The 27,769-nt window shown below is 43.8% G+C and overlaps 1 protein-coding gene across 1 annotated transcript; it reads right to left on the bottom strand.

Annotated features, from left to right (window-relative positions):
- On the bottom strand, window positions 1–27,675 carry LOC106603081 (uncharacterized). Its single transcript, XM_014196253.3, has 33 exons — window positions 27,378–27,675; window positions 20,139–20,239; window positions 18,168–18,866; window positions 17,984–18,058; window positions 16,099–16,146; window positions 13,864–13,937; window positions 13,369–13,748; window positions 13,167–13,212; window positions 13,012–13,049; window positions 12,803–12,927; window positions 12,579–12,708; window positions 12,418–12,473; window positions 12,226–12,270; window positions 12,049–12,116; window positions 9,392–9,441; window positions 9,180–9,219; window positions 8,993–9,027; window positions 8,739–8,866; window positions 8,505–8,628; window positions 7,645–8,309; window positions 7,267–7,492; window positions 6,834–6,987; window positions 6,453–6,620; window positions 6,198–6,320; window positions 5,998–6,043; window positions 5,039–5,142; window positions 4,809–4,933; window positions 4,412–4,683; window positions 4,196–4,298; window positions 3,689–3,972; window positions 3,459–3,560; window positions 3,124–3,279; window positions 1–566 (listed from the first exon to the last, which is right to left on the bottom strand). Exons 1-33 carry the CDS (start codon window positions 27,464–27,466, stop codon window positions 469–471), a joined length of 4,977 nt encoding a protein of 1,658 aa, XP_014051728.3. The 5' UTR covers window positions 27,467–27,675; the 3' UTR covers window positions 1–468.
- Window positions 27,676–27,769: the final 94 nt, after the last annotated feature.

Here is a 27,769-nt window from a genome sequence, read left to right on the forward strand (position 1 = left end):
GTTGCTGCTTTTTACGATGGACTCATCTAACATAATCTAATGATTTGCTTTTCCTGTAAAACCTTTTTGAAATCGGACGACGTGGGTCGATTCAGGAGAGGTGTATCTATAAAACAAAACAAAAAAATTATTATTATTATTATTTTTTTTAATGCTAATTGGCGATATGATTTTTCGCTGGATTTTGATCCCGCTAACGGGATCAGACGCTGAAGAGGTAGTCCCTTCCCCCACCAGCCTACCTGGAGGCCACTATGCAATCCGTATCGCAGAAGTTCAGCGCTACAGCGTGATTGAAATTTAAAGGCAACGTTCCCGTGTTAGCCAAGATGGCATTTACGGTAAACGCTGCATATGTCGGCGCAATCGGAAATGACCTTGATATTTCAATTGCGCAATCTGTAACGTGAACTTCAGTGATACAGATTGAATAGAGCCCCTAGTTTTTCACAGGTGTCAGGGTGCTCTCTAACTCTGACTCCTAAACTGGCTGTTTATCTCGTTGAGGACCACGTCTGAGTTGGGCTCTTCTAGGGCAGTGATGGATCTGTCATCAAATGGACTACCTGCAATAGGACACATCAGAGTTACAGCTTATCCTGCACACAAGTTACTGTATTCAAATCATTAGAGAGGGACACTATATATATATAAAAATATGTGGACACCCCTTCAAATTAATGGAGTCGGCTATTTCAGCCACACCTGTTGCTGACGTGTATAAAATTGAGCACACCGCCATGCAATCTCCATAGACAAACATTGGCAGAAGAATGAAAGTCACTGAGCTCTTCAGTAAGGCCAATGTGGCACCGTCAAAGGATGCAACCTTTCCAACAAGTCAATTCGTAAAAGTTCTGCCCTGCTAGAGCTGCCCCGGTCAACTGTAAGTGGTGTTATTGTGAAATGTAAACGTCTACAAGCAACAACGGCTCGGCCGCAAAGTGGTAGGCCACACAAGCTCACAGAACGGACCGCCGAGTGCTGAAGAGCATAAAAATCATCTGTCCTCGGTTACAACACTCACTATCGAGTTCCAAACTGCCTCTGGAAGCAACGTCAGCACAAGAACTGTTAGTCGGGAGCTTCATGAAATGGGTTTCCATGGCCGAGCAGCCGCACAATAGCCTTAGCTCACCATGTGCAATGCCAAGCGTTGATTAGAATGGTGTAAAGCTCGCCACCATTGGACTTTGGAGCAGTGGAAACTCATTCTCTGGAGTGTTAAATCACGCTTCACCATCTGGCAGTCCGACGGACGAATATGGGTTTGGCAGATGCCAGGAGAACGCTACCTGCCCGAATGCATAGTGCCAACTGTAAAGTTTGGTGGAGGAGGAATAATGGTCTGGGGCTGTTTTTTATGGTTCGGGCTAGGCCCCTTAGTTCCAGTGAATGGAAATCTGAACGCTACAGCATACAATGACATTCTAGACAATTCTGTGCTTCCAACTTTTTGGCAATAGTTTAGGGAGGGCCCTTTCCTGTTTCAGCATGACAAAGCGAGGTCCATACAGAAATGGTTTGTCGAGATCGGTGTGGAAGATCTTGACTGGCCTGCACAGAGCCCTGGCCTCAACCCCATCAAACACCTTTGGGATGAATTGGAATACCGGCTTCAAGCCAGGCCTAATCGCCCAACATCAGTGCCCAACCTAATGCTCTTGTGGCTGAATGGTGGCAAGTCCCCGCAGCAATGTTCTAGCGGAAAGCCTTCCCAGAAGAGTGGACACTGTTATAGCAGCAAAGAGGGGACCAACTCCATATTAATGCCCAAGATTTTGGAACGAGATGTTCGACGAGCAGGTGTACACATACTTCTGGTCATGTAGTGCATTTCTGAGATTAACTCCTTTGCGTTGAAGGACCACATATAAAGTCAGTTAGTTATGGTGGATAGACTTCCAGTGTCCTATATTCAAGGGCCAAATTATTCTGGTGATTCAATGTTTATAACTATATGTATGACGTTTTTTCCAACGTCTGGCAGCAGAACCGATGAAAGGCCTTTTTCATGAAGAAGAGAAAACAAGCAAAAAGGGAGCAGTGTCACCCATGACCGATGTATGACAGGGAAGCTGGCAGCCAGCAACTAGAGGTATTGGTGGGGGTGCAGTTAGATGCAGTAACTATTTGATTGGCTTGGTTAAGCTGACTAAATTCTACTGTAGAGCAGAGGTGGAAAAAGTACTCAATTGTCATACTTGAGTAAAAGTAAAGATACCTCAAGTAAAAGTGAAAGTCACCCAGCAAAATACTACTTGAGTAAAAGTCTAAAAGTATCTGGTTTTAAATGTACTTAAGTACAGTGGTAGAAAAAGTACTCAATTGTCATAAGTAAATGCTATACATCAAATTCCTTATATTAAGCAAATGAGACGGCACGATTTCCTTATTATTATTATTTTTTGACAGCCAGGGGCACACTCCAACACTCAGATATCATTTACAAACTAAGTATTTGTGTTTAGTGAATCTGCCAGATCAGAAGCAGTAGGGATGACCAGGGACATTCTCTTGACAAGTGCGTGAATTGGACCATTTTCCTGCACTCCTAAGTCTTCAAATTGTAACGAGTACTTTGGGTGTCAAGGAAAACGTATGGAGTAAAAAGTATATTATTTTCTTAGGAATCTAGTGAATTGAAAGTAAAAGTTGTCAAAAATATAAATAGTAAAGTAAAGTACAAACACCCCAAAAAAACGACTTAGTAGTACTTTAAAGTATTTTTACTTAAGTACTTTACACCACTGCTGTAGAGTACGCCACACACACACATAGACACGCGCCCTTCACAGATACTGAAACATTGAAACACACACCAGACACTGTGCACCATCAGTAAGAGGCTAAAAGAACTGAGCTTCTATAGCTGTAGCCAGAGCTCGAACCAGATAGCTAGCTCCAATTCTGGGTAAAAGGATGTCAAAGGGAAAAGGTCATCTCAGAGCCCGTCACAGAGTTCAGAGGTTACATAGGTAATTAGTGAGATGGAGATGAAGGCTTGCTAAGCCATCCCCAGCTCTGCATACAATGGTTTTAATACGATGACATGACACAAGAGTAGACTCATATTGGTTGTTAACAAACCCTGATTCCCCCTCCCTGGTTCCCAATGCTTACCTATTCCTCCACTGGGTCGCTCTGAGGAGTCATTGGACAAGAAGGAGAAGATGGAGGAATTGTTGAACTGGGAGGAGTTGTCGGAGTAGAGGGACGTGGCTCTGGTCACTGGCAATGACTTCTTCCCTGTCTTCTGTGTTGCGGTGCGGCTCCACTCTGTGATGAGAAAAGAAGAATGAGATGAAAACCTCATATGTCAGTTAAATTACACAAAATATCTCAATTTAGGTTCACATGGAAACGTTCTGCTCTTTTACCCTAGAGCACTGTGATTTCATAAACAAACCACACGTAGGTCACTGTTTTCTTGCAAGGTGTAGGTCAACAGGTCTTACCTGAGTTCTCTGCCAGTCTCAGTTTACCACAGCAGAGATAAGTCCTCCACTGCCTCCTCACATTCTCCTTCACAGCGCAGTGGAACACAAAGATGAAGAACCCTGCAAAAGAACACAAGCTCCAGATGAAGTACCAACTGGTTACACACTTCCCCATGAAACCCCACACGTCGTCTGTCCTCTCTGACAACACAGCATTTAGGCAAATCTGGAGGAGCTCTAAACCTCACCTTGAAAGGAGTTGAAGATGCAAAAGAGGTACATGAAGGGCAGGTTGACGGGCCCCCAGGCGAAGAAGGCAAAGCCCCAGGTGAGGCCCAGGAGTACTGTGACCCCAACCGCACTGCGCAGGTCCTGCAGCCCGTTACGGTGCCTCATGTTGTCGGGGTTCTGCTTCTTTATCCGACAGAGCTGAACCATCACTACCACAAACATGACGAGGTTCATCAGGAAGATGACACAGAAATAAGCCACAACGGTTACGTAGAAGGCAATGTTGTTCTTCAGCCAGCAGCTGTGGGAGAAGAACGGAGAGAAGATATATGGCTTACAATACAGTATAACATATATATAACATATATAAATCATATATATATGGATAATAAGGTGTAGACGTATCAGCTATCCTATTACGCAAATGTGAGTATACATTTCATGATGCACATACACGCGCTTCATACAAAGACTCCAACTGTAAATCGGCATGTTAAATAGTGAACAAAATGCATGGGACTCACAAGTCATCTGTACGGCAGCCATTTACGTACTTTCCGTAGCCAACTAGTCCGTAGTTGTCCTCATCAACAGCAATAACCACAATGACCACAAGGAGTGGAGTTCCTAGGTTGAGAGACAACAGACTACATTGAACTGTAAGAAACTGTTACTTTTACATGGTGGCTGTTCTTCACTATAATGAGAGAAAAAAAAGGCAGATTTCTTTTCCCACCTACCCCAGCCAAGGAGCGAGAACTTGAGCATGTAACGTGGTATGTATGTGTTGAAGACCTTGACGAGGGCCAGGTACATGTGGACGGCCTCCAGACCCATCCAGGTGAAGGAAGCCAGCAGGAAGTAGTGCAGGAACCAGGCGGTGGAGATGCAGAGGCCCACAGCGTCAGGGTAGAGGGCCAGCCAACCATCCACCAGGAACACCAGGTTCAAAAACAACAGAGCCACACACAGCTGGATCAGGATCTTAGATGGGATGTCCTTACGCAGTTTCCTACAGGAACACATTGAAACGTATTAAGATTGATATTACATTGATTCGAGCTTGTTTATATGTCTTTGTGTTCAGAGCAGCCCTCCAGGTGGGTGTCATCATGGATATCCTGTGCTCAGACTCACCCAAAGGCCAGGTAGGTGAGCAGAGTGATGGAGAGGAAGATGGCGGAGATACCACAGCCAATGTAGGTGATGTAGGTGAGGATTGTGGCCTGGAGACAACTGGTTATGCCCTTTCTGGACATGTCCTGTGAGAAGAAACACCAAAAACATGTTATACACATTAAATCATTCTGTTGACAAAGACTGAATGGGAGAGATCCCATTACAACCCTGTCTCAGAATGGACTCACCAGTAGAACACCAAAGCAGGTGAGATGGTTGCAGACACAGACAGTCTCATTATCTGTGCTGTTCCTGACAGAGCAGCCATCTCGGTTCCAGCCTCCTGAGCCATCTATCAGATTTAAAAAAAAAAACAAGTCTATTAAATTTTAAGAGGTAGCCTTCGTTTCATGCATCACTGGGATCGAGCTCCCTGCCATCCAGGACCTCTATACCAGGCGGTGTCAGAGGAAGGCCAAAAAATTTGCAAAGACTCCAGTCACCCAAGTCATACTGTTCTCTCTGCTAGCGCAAGACAAGCGGTACCAGTGCACCAAGTTTGGAACCAACAGGACCCTGAACAGCTTCTACCCCCAAGCCATAAGACTGCTAAACAAGGCCGCTAAATAGCTAATCAAATGGCAACCCGGACTACCTGCATTGACCCTTTTTTTTAACTAACTCTCTTGAACTGACTCTATGCACAAACACTGGCCTCTACCCACATGCTCACACATTCTTACACTAACACCCCAACACACACCCACCAACACACACATACACCCACACACCCATAACATGCGCGCACATGCATACTGACGCCACACACACACACACTCACACACATATACACATTCACACTCACCACATATGCTGCTGCTACAGCTCAGTCTATTATCTATCCTGTTACCCAGTCGCTTTACCCCTACCTATATGTACATAGCTACCTCAATCACCTTGTACCCCTGCACATCGACTCGGTACTAACTGGTACTCCCTGTATATAGCCATGTCATTTTAAGTCTTTATTGTTATTCGTTATTCACTGTGTATTTGATTCACGTCTGACTATTTCTAAGTTATATTTTGTATGTTTAACTCTGCATTGGTGGAAAAGGACCTGCAAGGAAGCATTTCACTGTTCACTGTCTACAGCTGTTGTTTACAATAACATTTCATTTTGATTTGACACAAGCGGAACACTTACCATTCATGCCAAAGTCCCAGAAAACACATGACACCACGAAATGTGCCTGTGTGGACAAATGATCAATAGAAGACAGTGTGTCAAGGATTCATTGAGATAACAAGGTGACAGACATTAAATACTTTCTCAAAGATGTCACATCCAGGACGTAGGTAATACGGTTTTGACTCAGATGTACAGTGTGTGTTTGCTTGACTCACTGAGACAGGTTCAGTGTTTCTCAGGGTGATGACCACGTCCTCCTGCAGAGACTTGATTGACAGGTTGGCCACACTGGCCCCCAGGATTCCACTATTCAGCTTGCTGTCTCCCAGGGCTCGGTCCTGAGAAACAGTATGGAAAGAATCTGACAGTTACTATACTAGTCCTCTAGGGTGTAGGGGTTTTTCAACTGTGTCAGGCTTTAATTCTACTCTAGCAGATCGCACAGTGGAATATGGTATGGTTTGGGGTACCTGGAACACAGTGCTCTTCTGGTAGAAGTTGAACTGGAGTCTGGAGGCCTGTAGCTGCTGCTCAGGGGAGAGGTTCGCTGTGAGGGAAGAGGGGAACGTGACAGACCCCTGAGGGAGGGAGGACGCCTCTGCTCTCACACTCCTCCTGGCTCTGTTGTCTCCACGGATCTACAGGGGACACATTTCTCTATGGTTAAAACATAGCAATAAACAGGGGTTATGAGTTTACATACCAGACCATCCCAGATCATACTGTACTGTGCAAAGATAATACATGCAGAGTGAAGGATGTCTTACATTAGATTTGCATGCATTTTAAGGGCAACCAAGGTTACAGTATTTCCTATTCAGTGTTTCCCTACTAGAAGGTTTAGGTCATACCTGCACACTGTTGGGGTCTCGGATGGAGAAAGATGTTCGCTGGAAATTAGTGCCGTCCACCGTTTTGACAGCGAGAGCGACCGATTCAGTTAAAATCGTAGAATCTTCCTGAACGACCAACTTCAGGCCCACAGTATCAACAATCCCAATGATCCTGGTAGAAAAATGAACTGTTACTGATGTGCAGCCTAGCAAAGCCATTGCTAAGTTTTCTTTCAGTTTCAAGAAAATGTAGCCACAGTCTCTTTACAGGCTTTACATAAGTAATTATTTCAGGTACAGCTCAACAGGCAGCTCAACAGGCAGCTCAACAGGCAGCTCAACAGGCAGCACAACAGGCAGCTCAACAGGCAGCTCAACAGGCAGCACAACAGGCAGCTCAACTGGCAGCACAACTGAACAACTGTACATTGTTTAGCTCCAGTCAGCTCACTTGGTGGAGGAGGAGGCCAGGGTGTCAGAGGAGGCACCCAGCAGGTTGCTAACGATCGTGACAGAGGTTTTCCCCAGAGCCAGGCTGACGTTGGGCCCAGCCAGCAGGGCCTCTAGCTGGGACACCAGCTGGTCCACCTGGGAGGAGTTGAGCTTGGACACGTCACTTGTCACATCCAGCAAATGGTTGGCCTGCTCTTCACTACTGGCTTCTGTGGTGTTTTGTGCTGTGGGAAAAAGGATCCATAATAAAAACAAGTATGTTATCAGAGGGAAACTTTGGCTATGGGTCTAAATGTTCATTGGAAATGAATGTAACAGCAGCAGCTATGACAAGTATAGATCAAAGATCAGAGTGGGTTAGGATCCCAGTGGTTACCTGCGGTGGTTGTTATCACAGCTGTCGTGGTGGTCTTTGGGGAGGCTGTTGTGGTGTTTACTGGTGGAAAGATGGGTGTTGATGAGTTTGCAGTGGTATTACCCAGGGTAGTTGTGGCAATGGTCCTGGTTGTGGAGGTGTTTAGCGATGGATGAATGGGGTGGATGGTTGTCGTTGTGTTGGTTTGTGTTGTGACTATGGTGCTAGGAGCTGATGTTGTAGTATTTGGAGATGATGTTATAGTATTAGGAGCTGATGTTGTAATATTTGGAGCTGACGTTGTAGTATTTGGAGCTGACGTTGTAGTATTTGGAGCTGACGTTGTAGTATTTGGAGCTGACGTTGTAGTATTTGGAGCTGACGTTGTAGTATTTGGAGCTGATGTTGTAGTATTTGGAGCTGATATTGTAGTATTAGGAGCTGCTGATGTAGTATTTGGAGCGGATGTTGTAGTATTTGGAGCTGTAGAAGTGGTGTTTGGTGGAGGTAATGTTGTGTTCAATGGGAGGGAGGTGTTGTTTTGTTGTAGAGTGTTGTTGGGTGGAGGAGACAGTGTTGTTGCAGGTAAAGTAATGTTGGCTATTGGGCTGGGTGAAGTGAGAGGGGGTGTGGGGTATCTGTCACACATTTCATCCGGGAGAACACACACAATTTCTCCTTGTTTGCTAAAAAGAGAAAAGAACAGATAAATGTACATCTTTAGTGCATATACAGTAATTGATGAAGTGTTACAACTTAAATGTACAAATAACAATGTGCGACGTGCTTACTCTCCATCATTTACAGTGTTTTACATGATTACAAAATGTGTACCAAGGGTTTTGCCATCTTTGAAGCACACAACGCCAGATTGTACTGACCAGACAAATTTGCCATGGCTCTCCTCTACAGTCATCCAGAACTCCAAGTGGTTGAGGCTGCTCTCCGCCGAGCTGAAGGTCGAATTCAATAGATCTCCACTGGATCCTGGCCAGCTACAAATTCCTGTGTGAGATATGTGAACACAAACAAGCAGCCAGACACATACTGTATAATGTATATGAATAACTATACAGATGCTCTCTGCCTCCACTTTCCATGGTAGGGCTACTCACCTGCTCGTGTCACCTTTCCATCATAGTCAATGCCATGCTCATCATTTAACACAGTCATCAATGCAGTACTGACTGCACTTATAGGCATTGAATGGCCAAGGCCCACGATAACCCTGCAGCTTTGGAGACTGGTAAGAAAACAGTAACAGTATAGTTATTAATAAGTATTAAGACCACCGTCACTGCACATCGAGGGCAGCTGTCTTGAATGTACTATAAAGGTTTTGGGCCTGCAAGGATTTATGGGAACTCACTTTGTCTCCGTGCTAAAGCATTTCACATAAGCATACTGTGTGAAAAGAACACAGAACAGGTCTTAAGGTTACAAATGATGTCACACCAAGAGTGTGACAATAAGTTAGCATATGGTTTATTCACAGAGCAACATTAAACAATGAGAGTTCATTGTGGTGTTGGGTTATTATCCCAATGCACAATTACCTGAAAGATAGTCGATATGATGAGCAGAGGACAAGGGGGACTGTAACAGAGAATTATGTCAGGAAAATATCAAGCGTGGTGTGGGAGGTATGGTGCTATAGGCACTGATGGGGTTCATTAAGGCTGTAATGACCGAACTAGAAAGTGGGAGAATATTTGCCGTTAAGCAGAGAGAAAATTGTATTAAAACGAATGAAGAAATTAGGACATACTCTGTCGCTGAGGTGTTGTGACAGGGTGGTGGATGTCTTAGCTGTTTAACCTGGGGAAGGTATGAATGAAGAAGCAATTAATACAGGCTGGTAGGTTTTAAACACACACACATATACACTGAGTGGACAAATCATTAGGGACAGCTGATCTTTCCATGACAGACTGACCAGGTGAATCCAGGTTAAAGCTATGAGCCCTTATCAATGTGTCACGTCCTGACCAGTATAAGGGGTTATTGGTTATTGTAGTTTGGTCAGGACGTGGCAGGGGGGTATTTGTTTTATGTGGTTCGGGGTTTAATGGGATATGTATTTATGTAAGAGGGGTGTTTGATTTATGTGTTCCGGGGTTTTTGGGTAATGTTCTTGTTCTGTATTTCTATGGTTTTCTATGTTGTGTATTTCTTTGTTTGGCCTGGTATGGCTCTCAATCAGGAACAGCTGTACATCGTTGTTGCTGATTGAGAGTCATACTTAGGTACTTAGTGGTGTGGGGGCTGTGCTTTGGCAAAGTGGGTGGGGTTATATCCTGCCTGTTTGGCCCTGTCCGGGGGTATCATCGGATGGGGCCACAGTGTCTTCTGATCCCTCCTGTCTCAGCCTCCAGTATTTATGCTGCAGTAGTTTATGTGTCGGGGGGCTAGGGTCAGTCTGTTACATCTGGAGTATTTCTCTTGTCTTATCCGGTGTCCTGTGTGAATTTAAATATGCTCTCTCTAATTCTCTCTTTCTCTCTTTCTTTCTTTCTCTCGGAGGACCTGAGCCCTAGGACCATGCCTCAGGACTACCTGGCATGATGACTCCTTGCTGTCCCCAGTCCACCTGGCCGTGCTGCTGCTCCAGTTTCAACTGTTCTGCCTGCGGCTATGGAACCCTGACCTGTTCACCGGACGTGCTACCTGTCCCCAACCTGCTGTTCTCAACTCTCTAGAGACAGCAGGAGCGGTAGAGATACTCTCAAAGATCGGCTATGAAAAAGCCAACTGACACTTACTCTTGAGTTGCTGACTTGTTGCACCCTCGACAACTACTATGAATATTATTATTTGACCATGCTGGTCATTTATGAACATTTTAACATCTTGACCATGTTCTGTTATAATATCCACCCAGCACAGCCAGAAGAGGACTGGCCACCCCTCATAGCCTGGTTCCTCTCTAGGTTTCTTCCTAGGTTTTGGCCTTTCTAGGGAGTTTTTCCTAGGGAGTTTTTCCTAGCCACCGTGCTTCTTTCACATGCATTGCTTGCTGTTTGGGGTTTTAGGCTGGGTTTCTGTACGGGCACTTTGAGATATCAGCTGATGTATGAAGGGCTATATAAATAAATTTGATTTGATTTGATTTGAGGTAGCCCTGTTTCACCTGTCCCTTTGTGGGAAGTTGTTGTTGTACTGCTGTGTGTTAGCCTGCAACACTGTTCGTTCGATCGTTTTCTTGTTTTGTTTGTTACGTGTTCTAATAAAATTAAGATGAGCACTCAACCCGCTGCGCCTTGGTCCATGATGTACGACGACCGTTACACAATGTCACTTGTTAAATCCACTTCAATCAGTCTAGATGAAGGGGAGGAGACAGGTTAAAGAAGGATTTTTAAGCCTTGAGACAATTGAGACATGGATTGCGTAGGTGTGCCATTCAGAGGGTGAATGAATAAGACAAAAGATTTAAGTGCCGTTGAAGGGGGTATGGTAGCAGGTGCCAGGTGCACCAGTTTGAGTGTGTCAAGAACTGCAACGCTACTGGGGTTTTCACTCAAAAATAGTTTCCCGTGTGTGTTTCGTAAGAATGGTCCACAACCTAAAGAATATCCAGCCAACTTCACACAACTGTGGGAAGCATTGGCGTCAACATGAGTCAGCTTCCCTGTGGAATGCTTTCAACATATTGTAGAATCCATGCCCCAATGAATTGAGGCTGTTCTTGAGGGCAAAATGGGTTGCAACTCAGTATTAGGAAGGGGTTCCTAATGTTTTGTACACTCAGTGTATATGCATGCACACAGACAGTGCGCAAGCATCCCCCCCCCCCCCCCCCCCACACACACACACACACACACACACACACCACACACACACACCACACACACACACACATATATACACATACAGGTAACTGCTAAAATAAAGGAAATAGCATCATCGTGTCTTAATAGGGCATTGGGCCACCACGAGCCAGCACAGCTTCAATGGACCTTGGTATAGATTTCACAAGTGTCTGGAACTATATTGGAGGGATGTGACACCATTCTTCCAACAAGAAATTCCATAATTTTGTGTTTTGTTGATGGTGGTGGAAAACACTGTCTCAGGCACCACTCCAGAATCTCCCATGAGTGTTCAATTGGGTTGAGATCTGGTGACAGATGGCTATGGCATATGGTTTACATCGTTTCATTCTCGACAAAGATTCAGTGACCACTTGTGCCCTGTGGATGGGGGTATTGTCATCCTATGCGGGCATAACCATGGTAGCCAAAATAATGACCTGCCCAGCATTTTATACATGACCCTAAGCATGATGGGATGTTGATTCCTTAATTAACTCAGGAACCACACCTGTGTGGCAGCACCCACTTTCAATATACTTTGTATCCCTCATTTACTCAAGCGTCCATTATTTTGGCAGTTACCTGTATATGCATATCTGCACTAACTCACCAGAGAGAAGATGTTTGAAATGTGCCTAGCAGAATCTGTGATCTGTATGTCCAAGGTGTAGCATGCAGCTAAAAAGAGAGAGAGGGAGAGAGAGTTATCACATAGTGGGAGATGAAAAAGTGGGTCCATCACGGTATCAGCGAACTTACCAGTTGATTTCTTAAATATTTCTCTTACCTGTACCATCGCAATAAGCAGAGCAGTTGCAGAAAATCTTCGCCTCTGAAAAGCAGGAATACGGTACTTATCAAGATACAGACACATATGTGTTTTAAAAACCCACCGAAGGTTGAAACGGCAAATGAATTTGTTTGCCAGTGTAAATGTGGATAACGAGTATTATCACATGGGTAAATAAAGGGGGCTTGCCATCGTCCATTTGGGTTTGATTCCCAAGAGGAACATAAACAGTCCCGCAATGTCCACTGTAAGATAAAACATGTTCGTATGAGAAGATGGATACCCTATTTATTCTATAGAAATTCTACAAACACAAAAACAACAGCATAGTATGTACTTGTCCAGCTTACCATGAGATATTAACAGGCCCTGGAGATTGACAAGTGTTTGGGAGAGGGAGGGTCCCATTGAGGGAACCATTGCACTTCGCAGAACCATTACTTGGAGGCAGTTGGCCTGCGCAATGAGACAGACCCATACCTACAATCAACAAGGAACAGACGTGAGGCTCTGATAAGGATATTTACATTTCTGAGAGAGATTTCAGATTTACATTCGGGTCAGTGTCACTCACACACTCTTTTTCCCACAATATAGGCTCGTATGGGGCTGTTCTCCGCAGCCAACCAAATGGCCCGCTGAACACAGCAGGGAAATGTGGGCTTCCTCAGCTTCAGCAGCACAGTGCAGTTAGTCCTCCTGGAGGTATAGGGGGCAGTATTAAGACGTGGAGCGAGACAGAGGATGCTGACCTGTAGTATTGAAATGAGTATTTCAACTAACCTGATCCTCGTTTTATTGACGCATGTCACTTCAATGTCCTGTAAAGATACGAGTTTTGATTCAACTCACATGCTTTCACAGAAAAAGCAAAAGTACCCCCTTTAGGTTCACATGCACATTAAGGCAGGTTTGTCTGGAGAGAGATGTAGTCTTACTTGAAACAGGCTGGCGGCAGTCATGTTTCCACCTTCGTGCTCTTCACTGCAGAACAGACAATTAATGAACAGAGTTAGCTTAGAACAGAGATGTTAGTTCATATTCTGCACATCTACTGAATATATCTACTGTATGTATATTTATATATCTACTTTATATAGATATTAATGAACAATTATGACACGTGACTGAATACTTTACCTAGTGGTGGCAGACATGGTACAGCTGGGAGAATGAGTTGTCGTGCTATGATTGTGTGATGGTGTAGTCATGCTATGGTTGTGTGAAGGAGTAGTAATACTGTGATTGTAAAGCATGGTTGTCATGTTTGTTGTCGAGGCCGCCATGCTGAAGTTGTGCGAGGGGGTCGAGCTGTAGTTCAGCGTTTGTGTTGTCGTGGTGAAGTTCTGGGATGGTGTTGTTATGGTGAAGTTGTATAACCGTGTTGTCATGTTGTAGGGGGTGGGATATGCTGGACTGACTGAGGTGGTTCGCAGTGTGTCTGTCGAGTTTGTGCCATTTGATTGTTCAGGTCGGTAGGGCTCGCAGGTGTCCAAGTGAGTATGAAATAGATCCCACAACTGAAAAAGGAAAACAGTGCTGTCACTTTTGATGTATTACTAAGCAAATGTACAAATTCAACACAATTCATCACACATGAGTCAGTCAAGAATCATTCACAATCCTGTGACCTACCCAGTCACTGATGTCCGTTTCACTCTTCAGGTCTCCAGTCACGTCCACAGCAAGGACCATCCAGTAGTAAACAGCTGTAAGACATACACATTAAATTAGAGTATAGCACATGTCAAATTCATATTATACACTGAATATCAACGCAACATGCAACAATTTAAAAGATTTTAATGAGTTACAGTTCATACAAGGAAATCAGTCAATTTTTTAAAATTAATTAGGCCCTAATCTGTAAGTCACAGATACCTTAAAAAAAGTTAGGGGTGTGGATCAAATCAAATCAAATGTATTTATATAGCCCTTCTTACATCAGCTGATATCTCAAAGTGCTGTACAGAAACCCAGCCTAAAACCCCAAACAGCAAGCAATGCAGGTGTAGAAGCACGGTGGCTGGGAAAAACTCCCTAGAAAGGCCAAAACCTAGGAAGAAACCTAGAGAGGAACCAGGCTATGAGGGGTGGCCAGTCCTCTTCTGGTTGTGCCGGGTGGAGATTATAACAGCACATGGCCAAGATGTTCAAATGTTCATAAATGACCAGCATGGTCAAATAATAATAATCATAGTAGTTGTTGAGGGTGCAACAAGTCAGCAACACAAGAGTAAGTGTCAGTTGGCTTTTCATAGCCGATCTTTGAGAGTATCTCTACCGCTCCTGCTGTCTCTAGAGAGTTGAAAACAGCAGGTCTGGGACAGGTAGCACGTCCGGTGAACAGGTCAGGGTTCCAGCAGGTCTGGGACAGCAGGTCTGGGACAGGTAGCACGTCCGGTGAACAGGTTAGGGTTCCATAGCCGCAGGCAGAACAGTTGGAACTGGAGCAGCAGCACGGCCAGGTGGACTGGGGACAGCAAGGAGTCATCATGCCAGGTAGTCCTGAAAATCAGTCAGTATCTGGTGTGACCACTATTTGCCTCATGCAGCGTGACACATCTCCTTCGCATAGAGTTGATCAGGCTGTTGCTTGTGGCCTGTGGAATGTTATCGCACTCCTCTTCAATGGCTGTGCGAAGTTGCTGGAACTGGAAAATGCTGTTGTATACATTTATCCAGAGCATCCCAAACATGCTCAATGGTGACATGTCTGGTAAGTATGCAGGCCATGGAAGAACTGGGACATTTTCAGCTTCCAGGAATTGTGTACAGATCCTTGCGTCATGGGGCCATGCATTATCATGCTGAAACATGAGGTGATGGTGGTGGATGAATGGCACAATGGGCCTCACGATATTGTCACGGTATCTGTGTGAGTTCAAATTGCCATCGATAAAATGAAATTGTGTTCATTGTCTGTAGCTTCTGCCTGCTCATACCATAACCCCCCCACCACCATAGGACACTCTGTTCACACGCTGACATCAGCAAATCGCTCACCCACACATCTACCCGGTACAGTTGAAACCGGGACTCATCCGTGAAGAGCACACTTCTCCAGCACAAGGTGCACCTGTGTAATGATCATGCTGTTCAATCAGCTTCATGATATGCCACACCTGTCAGGTGGATGGATTATGTTGGCAAAGGAGAAATGTTCACTAACTGGGATGTAAACAAATTTGTGCAAACAATTTTTGAGAAATAAGCTTTTTGTGCGTATGGAACAATTTTGGGATCTTTTATTTCAGCTCATGAAACATGGGACCAACACTTTACATGTTGTGTTTATTTACATGTTGTGTTTATGACACGTCTGCCCCCCCCCGCCCACGTCCCGTCCCCCCCCCGGTGCTTGAGGGCACCAGGCTACCCTGCATCATTCACTCCTGCCATCTATTACACACACCTGCCTTCCCTCGTCACGCGCATCAGTGATATTGGACTCACTCATCACCTATTTATTACCTCCCCTATATTTCCCCTGCTCTGTTCCCCGCTGCTGCATTGATTGTTTTTGTCTGTGTTACTCGTTTGCTGATGCTGTTCCTGTCTCGTTCCATGTCCGTTCCTTATAAAATGTTTGACTCCCTGTACCTGCTTCGTTACTCCAGCGTCATCGTATGTGACAGTTTATATTTTTGTTCGGTGTATAATCAATCAATTAAACTTTATTTATATAGCACATTTCTTACAAAAAAAGAGATAAAACACTTTTCTAGACAAATAAAACATCTAGATAGACAATAATAAAATTAAGAGATTAAATTAAAACATTTAAAAAGAGTTCAATAACAGTGGATATGAGAGACTATTGCAGCAATATCATATATTCATATTATAAGCATGATTCATTAAACTTACACTGATTGGCACAGAGCTGTGAGAAGTTGCAATGCACCTTTGCTGGCTCTGAAACAGAGATGGGAGAGGAGATAGGTGAGGATCAGTGCGTAACCATGATGCAACATTTACAGTGCCTTCAGAAAGTATTCACAACCCTTGACTTTTTCCCCCAAAAATGGTGTTACGGCCTGAATTTTAAATGGATTAAATTTACATTGTTGTCACTGGCCTACACACAATACCCCATAATGTCAAAGTGAAATGATGTTGTTTGTTTACAACATCATAAAAATGTAATGTTGAAACGTCTTGAGTCAATAAGTATTCAACCCCTTTATTATGGCAAGCCCAAATAAGTTCAGTAGTAAAAATGTGCTTAACCAGTCACATAATAAGTTGCATGGACTCTCTCTGTGTGTAATAATAGTGTTAACAATTAATTTTTAATGACTACCTCTTCCCTGTACCCCGCACATACAATTATCTGTAAGGTCCCTCAGTCGAGCAGTGAATTTCAAACACAGATTGAACCACAAAGACCAGGGAGGTTTTCAATGCAAGTAGCCTACAATCTATGGTGGTGAAACGGACAGCACTCTCCAAGGTGCTGATTCATTCAAAGCATTTTAGACGTCACTGCAGTATGCCCACATACTTGAGTATAGCTTTGGGGCTTACACAAGTCCGAATTTATTATAGCCTAATTTTCTAGACATCAACGTAGCAGTAGAACACATATCACAATATCGGAACACGATCCACAATCTTTCTCTGGACTTTTTTTTTTTCAAACTCAATTGCTTTTTCTTATACATTTTTTATTTGGCTTTCCCACGTTTCAAAATCAGTAGGGAGAGGACTAGACTCGGCTACATGGCATGATTACATAGGGACCTCTTCACTCGCTGACCACCACTACCAAGACCTGTGTCAAGATCAGTTACTTACCCCACTGGCCCTCCCCATAACCTCTATGTACAAGTAAGAGAGCAGGTCTGGAATCAGTGTGGCAGGATAGGATGATTACACAGAAGGATCACCACGCTTTAATGTGATGGTCTTTCTGGGGGGGCGGGAGAAATAATGAGGAGGCAACTTCATTTAACACTGATTGCTTTTATTAGAATAAATAGTGAAACAATTAATAAATGAAGCCGCAATAGTGTTTTTTTATTTAACTAGGCAAATTCTTATTTATAATGACGGCCTACCAGGGAACAGTGGGTTACCTGCCTTGTTCAGGGGCAGAACGACAGATTTTCACCTTGTCAGCTCGGGGATTCGATCCAGTAACCTTTCGGTTATTGGCCCAACCACTAGGCTACCTGCCGCTCCAAGAGGTACCGGGTCTGGGAAAATAGGTGCCGGAACAAACAAAAGTCAAATCTGAGAGGTGCCGGATCCTGTTATGGCAGGATCCGGCTCAAATTAAGCACAGTCAACAACCAATTTGACAGAGCTTGAATAATTCTGAAAAGAATAATGGGCAAATGTTGCGCAATCCAGGTGTGGATTGCTCTTATAGTCTTACGCAGAAAGGCTCACAGCTGTAATCACTGCCAAAGGTGCTTTAACAAAAGTATTGACTCAGGGGTTTGAATATTTATATAAATGTGATATTTCTGTATTTAATTTTGAATATATTTTCAAATGTGTCTAAAAACATGTTTTCACTGTCATTACAGGTATTGGGTGTAGATGGGTTAGGAAAAAATCAATTTAATCCATTTTGAATTCAGGCTGTAACAACAACATGTGGAATAAGTCAAAAGGTGTGAATACTTTCTGAAAACACCGTAGCTCCACACAAACACCTCTATTATACTAAGACATCATCTGACATAAATCATATGATTACTCATTGTGATACACCCCTCCACCATTACTCAGGCTGTTGACTTACCCGTAGTGACGTTAGAGGTGACTGTTGTTGGTAAAGGCGTGGAGTGTCCCGGAAATGTGTCATTTTTAGAGGTCACTGAAATGGAGAGCCAGGAGCCGATAAGCTTGCTGAGTCTGTACAATACAATGCGTGTAACTGAAATATCCGATTTTAACAAAGGCTACTGTAGGATGATCTAACTTACTGTTAGCAGTGGACAGCATGGTGGGTGAGGTTGAGTGCAGCGTAGAGGTAGTGGATGGAGATGGCACAGTGGACGTCATTGGTCCACTAGTCATGTTGGATGAGGCAGTGTGCAGTGGGGATGGGTGAGGGGTTGTAAGTGATGTGGGGGGTGGGGTGGTGGGCACCACGACTGTTGATGTGTTTAGAGTGTTAGATGAAGGAATGTTAGTGGTGGTTGATGGAGCTGTGGATGGTATGGCTGATGGAGCTGTGGATGGTATGGTTGATGGAGCTGTGGATGGTATGGTTAATGGAGCTGTGGATGGTATGGTTAATGGAGCTGTGTATGGTATGGTTGATGGAGCTGCAGGTGTCGTGGTTATAGCTGATGTGGTTGGATAGGGTGTAGTTGCTGTGTCAGTATGGGACATGGTTGATGCTACAATACTTTGGGTGGTAGATGTTGTAGTAGATGTGGTTGTTGTAGCTGACATGGTTGTGGTTGGTGTGGATGTAGTTGGTGTAGTTGTCGTGGTTGACGTAATTGTTGTGGTTGTATTTGGTGTAGAAAGTGCGGTAGTTTTAGTTGACATGGTAATATTTGGTGTAGTTGGTATGGTTGTTGTTTTAAGCTGTGCATTTGGTGGCGGTGAGGACAAAGATGGCAGGACAGATAGGGAAGGGGGTGGGGCAGAGGGTGGAGGAGGTGGGGCAGAGGCTGCAGAGAGTGAAGGATGTGTTAATGATGGTGGAGAGGGTGAAGATGGAAAACTTTGTGCAAACGAATGTCCTGACAACAGACACAGATAATTCAACATCTCTCAGCATGAAACCTAATGACAACATAAGAAACTATGCTATTAGAAGGGGGACTTTTTGGACCTGAATGCCAAATCATTCAGGAGATAAAGGTGCTCAAAGTTGACCCATTTTGTATACCCCACCATACCATGAGACATCCATGTCTTCATCAGTGGAAAAGAAAAACGGTTGAGATGGATACAATTTAAAAGCTTACAAACAGGGTTGTCAAACGATTTTACAATTTCTGAAGAAAAAAACAAATATATTTTTTAAATGTATTTTTTTTAACCTTTAACATGAATTATCTAAAAACTTGTAAATGTAGATTTTTTTTAAACTTTGCATAGGTTGTAACTTAACCCGCATTTGAAATGATCTGAGGTGTTTGTGTTGTGCCCACCATCAGTTGAGCCACAGCATGTTCTTGAATACAGGGTGCGTGTCATGTTTTGGCTGATAAATGTACTAAAATGAGAATACAATTGAAATGTAAACTTACAAATGGTACCACAAAGATGGTTGGAGGTCCACACAACAGAGAATGTTGACTTGAATGTGAATATCTGTTGTTTTGAATTATACTGTCAATTCTCCATAGGCAACCTATTGAAATCATATAAATATAGCTAATAGACATGACCATTGAAGTTCAAATTCGACAGTGGGTGGACCGGCGGTCATCTTGGTGTTCGTAATTAGAAGTTAAAATGTCAATTCAATTAAAATGTCAATGGTGTACCAGCTAAATTACAGTGGTCTGAAGGAATATGAATTCTATATTGATTTTTGAAATGACACCCCCGTATTCAAGAGCATATTGTGGCTCAACCAATGGCGGGCACAACAGAAAAAACTCAGATTATGTGAAATAGGGTTTAAGCTACAACATAAGCAAATATTTAAAAAAACGGAGTTTGCGTATTTTTAGATAAAATAAATTATAAAATAATTTAACACTGTTTGTAAGCTTTTAAATTATATTAAACTTAACCGTTTATCTTTTCGAGTGATGGATGTCTCATGGTATGATGGGGTATGCAAATTGGGTCAACTTCAGGTCCAAAAAGTCACTTTCTGGCCACTTTTTCAATGGGCAGACATGTTTGGAAACTTTTGTAAAAATCAAAAGGGATGCTGTCAAAAAGTGATTGAATTCTAACGGATTTACCCTATAAGAAGACCTCACCTATGGCTGCATGAAGAAGAAGGACTAGGAAGGATACCCGGAGGAGCCTTGGATGTGTCCTAGTTCCCATGTGTAGGAGTTCTGTGGCTCTGGTCATCTTTCTGTAGAACGACAGATCACAGGATCAATGTTAACGACTCATAAAAATCAAGACTGTAATACAGAGGCTTCATTGTTAAAGAAACTCTGTATTAACTCTGATGAGACAATCCTTTACCACAAATGAAAGAAAATACTTTGAGTTTGATCACACTACTTTGACTGCACTACTGAGATAGTGGTGGTGTGGTGAAACCAAACTGATTGTTAAGATGTGCTGACAACGAACTGGGGCTGTGGAGCTGAGTGGTGATCTGAGAGCAGAAGACCGAGAGAGGCATTGTACTATTGTGCCTTTCACCGTATTGCTTGCAGTGCCTTCCCAACCTCTTAAGGATCTGCCCTTTTTTCCCCAATTTTTGCCTAAAATAACATACCCAAATTTAACTGCCTGTAGCTCAGGACCTGAAGCAAGGATATGCATATTCTTGATACCATTTGAAAGGAAACACTTTGAAGTTTGTGGAAATGGTAAATTATTGTAGGAGAATATAACACATTAGAACTGGTAATAGATCATACAAAGAAAAAAACATGTATTTTTTTTGTACTATCTTTGAAATGCAAGAGAAAGGCCATACTGTATTATTCCAGCCCAAACGCAATTTATATTTTGGCCACTAAATGGCAGCAGTGTATGTGCAAAGTTTTAGACTGATCCAATGAACCATTGCATTTCTGTTCAAAATTGTGTCGACTGCCCAAATGTGCCTAATTGGTTTATTAATACATGTTCAAGTTCATAACTGTGAACTCTCCTCAAACAATAGCATGGTATTCTTCCACTGTAATAGCTACTGTAAATTGGACAGTGCAGTTAGATTAACAAGAATTTAACCTTTCTGCCAATATCAGATATGTCTATGTCCTGGGAAATGTTTTGTTACTTACCTCATGCTAATCACATTAGCCTACGTTAGCTCAACCGTCCCATGGGGGACCCACCAATCCTATCTTGTTGCAGTGCCATAGAATAATTCAGTGTGCAGTGGAGTGAGATTTGTAGTGCCTTCTACCATATTGTTGCAGTGCCATATCAAAATAATTCAGTGTGCAGTGTGTTGCAGTGTAACTTCTGCATGCCCGCTTATTTAACTGAGGGAGGGTAACCTACCTGAGGGGAGGCTATTGTGTCCAAACAGTCTGGGGAAATCGTACAGTCTGCTGTGGGAGGTCAGAAAACGCGATCCAATCCATGTTAACCCATGAATTTAAAATAAAACTTACCTTGAGCATACATACTACCTGTCCTGGTCTTCTGTGTTGGGGTTGTGTGTTGGAGAACGTTAAATATTGTGTTGGGTAGAGTAAAAAGGGGTTCACACTAAACTGTGACACCTCTTTAAGTGGCGTTGTCATCAGGATTTCTCCAAGAGCACTTCTCTTGCACAGGGGGCTATGGATCAGCTAGGGGATGGAGCACAGGGGGCTGAAGGCTCTAGTCCTTCAGGGGCAGGCCCACTACCTCAGTATACTCCTGTAGCAATGCCTTGGTTCATGTGCTCACCCTGAGTTCCCAAAGGTTCTGCTGAGAGTAATGGAGTTCGATTTTGGGAGTGGGGGGCACAAATCGAAGCCATTTTGAGGTCGCAAGGACTGGCAGAATAACAGCATGTTTATTTCATTATGGGGGTTCTAGACGGCAATGCAAAGACAAACCATGTTTAGTCAAGCCCAGAGGATCTCACCTTCTTCGTGGGCTGCATTATAAGACTAGTTTGGCAGCCTCACCCCTACAATCACTCTCCTGTGCCGCTTCTTTGATTGTAACCAGAGGGGAGATGAGCCTATGGGAGACTACCTCCTGCACACACGGGAGCTGTTTAGCCGATGGCTCCAATCAGAACCGGACGGATCTGCCAAGGATGAATCAACTCTTCGGAACCAATTCGTTAAAGGTCTAAAGGAGGGCCCTCTGAAACAGGAGCTCCAAAAGTATGCGCGGCGACAGTAAGGGATGACATTCACTCAGGTTAGTCAGGAGTCTGAGTCGCTGGCCAGAGAGATGGCGGAAAAGGACAGCCAGGTTTGCCGTACTGTTCCCCCTACAGGTGGCGCCCCAGCTGCTGTGACCAATGCAGACTAGGAGCAATGGAAGGAGAACATGTGTACTGAGCTACTGCAGAAGATGAAGGAGCAGCTGAGCAACCTGACAGAAACCCTAGTGAGAGAAATCAGACGTCAGAAGACTCATTCAGCTGCGTCGCCACGGCTGAGTGAGTAGCCAAGGGGGCATGTACAGACAGGCAGCATGTTCCTTTCTCTGATAGAAGGAGAGCCACATTGCAGTAGGACCGGCAGGGCAGACCCATCTGTTTCGGGTGTGGACAGCCTGGCCACATCCAGTGCTTCTGCTTCACCCAGAGAGATGAACAGGCCCTTTTAAAACAGGAATCCCCCGGCCGTTGTAGGGCGAGCGGTCAGTGCTGCAGCCACCTAGCAAGCGGAAAGCCCTGCGAGGTCTGTTGGGAAAGAAGTCTGCTGGGAAACTGCCCTCATGTGGAAGTGGAGACAGCAGAATAAAAATACTATGTATGTTGGATAAGGGATCCCAAGTAACGATGTTCAGTCTCAGTTTTTTCAGAAGTGGTTTGGCCATCTCTCCATGCAGGATTTGTCAGACCTCCGCTGGCTCATGTTGAAGGCAGTCAATGGCCTACACATCCCTTATGTCAGCTATGCGGTCAATGATTTTGTTGTGGGAGGAGTGAAAGTTCCAGCCAAGGGGGTTGTGATTGTCAAGGATGACTGTCTGGGGGCAGACCAAGGAATCCTTGGGATGAATGTTATAGCCCAATACTGGAAGGAGTTGTTCCAAGGAGTCTCCCAGGGCGTCACTGGGTTCAACACCACCTTGGGGGCAGCTGCCAGGAAGGAGTGGCAGAATGCTTTTACTGTCTGCAGATGAGTCATGCAGATGAGTCATGCAGACCGATGAGCCTGAGGGGGGTCCATTTATTGAACGCCTGTCCAATGGGGACCCCAATGGGACCCCAGCTAGCAGTGAGAAGTTGCTGTGGGCCAGAGTTTTCGGAGGGAGCTCCTCCAAAGACTGTCATGTCGTGGAGGATCCTGGTGATGGAGTTGAGAGGCGAATTGCTCGCAGTGTTGAGGACAAGGAGGAAGGCTAGCCTTGCGACTGCTAAACGTATAACCTTACCGCCTTGAGATACCAAGGTGATGCCCACTGGCCACAGTGACCCTCTTGGAGCCTTCTCAGATCTGTGGAGAGCGAGACCTGGTGCTACACACCCAGACACCAGGTAATATTGAGGTGGATGTGCAGACAGTCCAGCTACAGCCTGATGGCCAAGCCCTGTAAACATCCATAGCGAGTGTGACACCGACCAATCCCACCAAGCCTGTACGCGGAGACTCCTAATGGCAGGGATGCTATTCTGGGGTAATCACAGAATGCTCAAGTCTCTGGGCTGCACCAGTGGTACTGATGAAGAAAAAGGATGGGAACTGAAGGTTCTGTGTAGACTACCAGCGACTCAATGCACTGACCCACAAGGATGCATATCCTCTCCCCTGCATCAAGGAGATCTGAACCATGTTGTACCACCCTCAGGGCAATGGGGCCTGTGAGGGGTTTAATCAAACATTGTTATCTCTCCTTGGTTCCCTGGGGCAAGATGAGCAGATGCGTTGGCCAGAGCAGTAACCCATGCTTCTGCAGGCATACAACAACACTGAACATAGCAGCACCAGACTTACCCCATTCTTTGTAATGTTTGGTAGGCATGCCCATCTTCCTGTTGATGTGATTTCAGGTGTGGAGGCCCTGATGCTGCGGATTGACCTAGATGGATGGGTGAGGCACCATCATGACCAGCTATGACGGGCCTACAATCAGGTCGAGACAAGGACCCTCTATCCGCAGGGGCGAGACAAATAGCGGTACGACAAGCGGGCGAAGGACCTTCCATTGATGGCTAGTGAACGGGTGTTACTGGGGGACTTCCGACAACATGATCAGAGTAAACTAGCCACCCGATAGCAACCGCAGCCTTTTGTCATTCTAGGCCCCTTTCGGCCTGGACTGCCTGCCAGTCATTCACATCCAACCAGAGGAAGGGGGACCAATGCCGACAATTCATTTGAACCATGTGCGGCCTTGCCCCTACCCAACCTTCAGACTGCACCCAGATGCAACTCCACAGACCTGTGGCGGGGCTGGGGGGATCAGACTCACCTCCAGCGAGTTGGCTAATCAGACAGGTAGCTGGAGATTGGCTGTAATTTCCTTTAAAAGCCCTGTGTTTTGTGGCATTTGGGGCTGGGAGTTGAGCAGAGAATTTCTCTCTGTGGGGATCGGTCTCCTATGCAAGTTTCCATGTCTTGTCTGTTTGGGTGTTTGCTGTGATCGCACTGGACGAAAAGTCTTATTTGCAAATTCAAGTGAGGAAGAGGGCAGCTGCGCTGACGATAAACTGGGGCTGTGGAGCTGAGTGGTAATCCAAGAGCAGAGGACCAAGAGAGGCATTGGTACAACGCACATCAAGGAGCTTTAGCTCCACCAAGTAAGGGACATGATTTTTCCTGTGTTCCCCTTATACCACTCTTTCTCTTCTGGGCCGTTTTGCCACGCCACTGAAAGCCTATTGCATCTGGATAACGCCATACAGAGACGTTTATTGTATTTTGTGGGGATATGGTTCTCGTCGGGCCCTAGAAATCGAGAACCTATCCCCACCCTTTTTACCCGATATGTTGTCTTGTCTGTCTTTCCCCCTCCCTATTTTGTCCCATAGCAGTAGAATCCATTAGAGGGGTTGGCAGAGTAGAGCAGGACCAAGGGTGGGTCCCATATTGTGTGCAGCACCAGAGCGAGATTGTAGTGCCTTTAACCATATTGTTTGCAGTGCCTTCCCTTAGAATAACTATCTTGTTGCAGTGCCGTATCCAAATACAATGTCACTTTTCCCCGCTATTTACCTGAGGTAGTCAGGGAGGGTAACCTACCTGAGGGGAGGTTACTTGAGTTTACTTACCTGTCCTGGTCTTGTGTTGTGTGCTGGAGAACATTAAACCCTGTGTTGGGTGGAGTAAAATGGGGTTCACGCTAAACTGTGACATGATCTCTCAAACATTAAACAAATGTTGTTTTTAATACCTGTGATATCTTTGTAGCTATTTCTGTGTCAGTTACAAATGAATATTTAACACAATAGGGGAAGCCTTAATCTAATATGTTATGTAACATAAGTTGTAAATAATTCTAAAGCAAACACATTACTGTATGCCTGTTCTGACACACCTGAATTTACACTATCAAAAGTGTCCCGAAACAATAATACAATTACTGTCACGGTTGTCGTAAGGAGAAGCGGACCAAAGTGCAGCGTTCCACATTTTATTTATACTGTGAAACTATGCAATACATAAATAAACTGAATGACAAAAAAACAACAAACCGTGACGCATTGGTGAAACATACACTACTCAAAATTAATCTCCCACAAACCCAGGTGGGACAAACACCAACTTAAATATGACCTCCAATTAGAGACAACGGTGACCAGCTGCCTCTAATTGGAGATCATCTCAAACAAAGCCCAACATAGAAATACAAAAACTAGAACAACCCAACATAGAAATACAAAACTAGAACATAACAACATAGACAAACTAACCTAGAAAACCCCCCTGTCACGCCCTGACCTATTCTACCATAGAAAATAACAACTAATTATGGTCAGGACGTGACAATTACTCTGATCACACAATCTCTCACATGCACGCAAGCACACACACACATTCAAATCTACAATGCCACAAGCTGTTATTTGTACGATTAGATTAGTTCCTGGTAATTGTCGTTCTCTTTTCCCTGGCATTGTATATTTTCTGAGATTTTGTTTAGTCACATATAGACGGGTTGGCTGACAACGTCACAAATTATGCGTTGGTTATGATTCTGAACGGTCAGATGGCTAGCCACAATGACAATCTGCCTTGTGGGTAATCGTAGGTGACTCGTTTCAGATTGTTGTATCTTGTTATTGATAACATGTCTTGTTTTTAAGTGTTTTGACTGATGTCATGTCAATGCTAATATGGCAAAACATTTGCTAGCTCGCTAACCAACAACTGTAACTATGTATTTGAGAGACAACAAGTGCTCATTGTGCAAATGTATTTATGTTTTCAATAAACATTAGGAGACTAACAACATTTTACATGTCAAGTCTAAGCCAACTCAGTTTGTATAGTTGCGCACGTGTCGGTTTTGTTGCTAAATAATAAGCTCACCATTTAGTCATTTTAACTACCATTTAATCAAATAGCAGAAAATACAAGATACACATTTCAACACTGTTCTTTTTGAAGTGCTGAATATCATCTTCCATAAAGTATTTGACTATAACTTGACATGCAACATTAATTTTATTTGAGAAATATGTCAGTCTAACAGTTTCATTATCTTTATACAGTACACAAGACACATAATCAGAAATAGGGGTATTTTAAAGCAGATGGCTACTGTAAAAGCATAGCACAATGTTGTATGCCATTTCTGCCCCATGAAACATTGTACAAAATCACCTTTTCTACGTGACTTGTCAACTGATACAGTATTGCCTGTCTCTGTGCTTGAAATTCATCAGCTTAATGAAATACAAATAATGAGTGGAATATATTGTTAGATATAACCCAGGTATTTCAGCAGTGCATTGTAGACTATACTATAATTCCAAATGGTGGCATATAGAGTGAATTTTACCACATTTTCCAATTGAATCACACTGGCAACAAGTTACTTAGTGATTTGGTTTGTTGTACTCAATTGAAAATGTGCTTAGAGTTTTTAAACCATTTTGATGATCTATTTTGATTGTTGTGCTTACAGTTGTGAAAATGTACCATATAGCTGTGGAAATTGCACCAAATTGATAGAAAAAACCAACAACACTGTAATTTCATCCTGGCTACCTCAATCTAATATCATTTTGATATCCACATTTAATTATCCTTGTAAAAAAAACTGTCATAAAGGACAACAAGAAAAGCTATTCATCCTCAGTGTTAATTGAACAGTCAATATCTAGTCAGTGACCCCTGGACTTATAGGTAGCCTACTGTAGGTCTATGTTCTGAACCGAAGAGAAAGATTCTGTGAGGAATAGATTTTACCTGGTAAAGCACCGCATACAGACACAGCGTACTCCACCACACCGCATAGCTGGAACCTTGTCGGGATTGTCCTCATCTCCATAAAACATTTGTTTCTCATCGGCAATTCAACAATCCAGATTTAAGCTACTTTCAGCACTGACCCCCTGAGAGAATAATTAAATAAAGCAAGTTTACGATTGTCCTACCCCTTTCAGACCAATATAATAACAACAATGGTCCTTAAATAAGCATATACAGCACAAATAAAATCACAAATGTTTCCCAACTGTTATTGAGAAAAATGTACAGGCTCTTGAGCCAACGGGAAGTTTCTGTGACTTTCTCACCATCGTTAGGTGACAGGTGGGACACGCCCCTAAAACGTCAAAGCCTGTTCTGAAATATGTACC

This window comes from Salmo salar, chromosome 04, assembly GCF_965601325.2.
Source record: "Salmo salar chromosome 04, fSalSal1, whole genome shotgun sequence".
NCBI classification, from domain to species: Eukaryota; Metazoa; Chordata; class Actinopteri; order Salmoniformes; family Salmonidae; genus Salmo; species Salmo salar.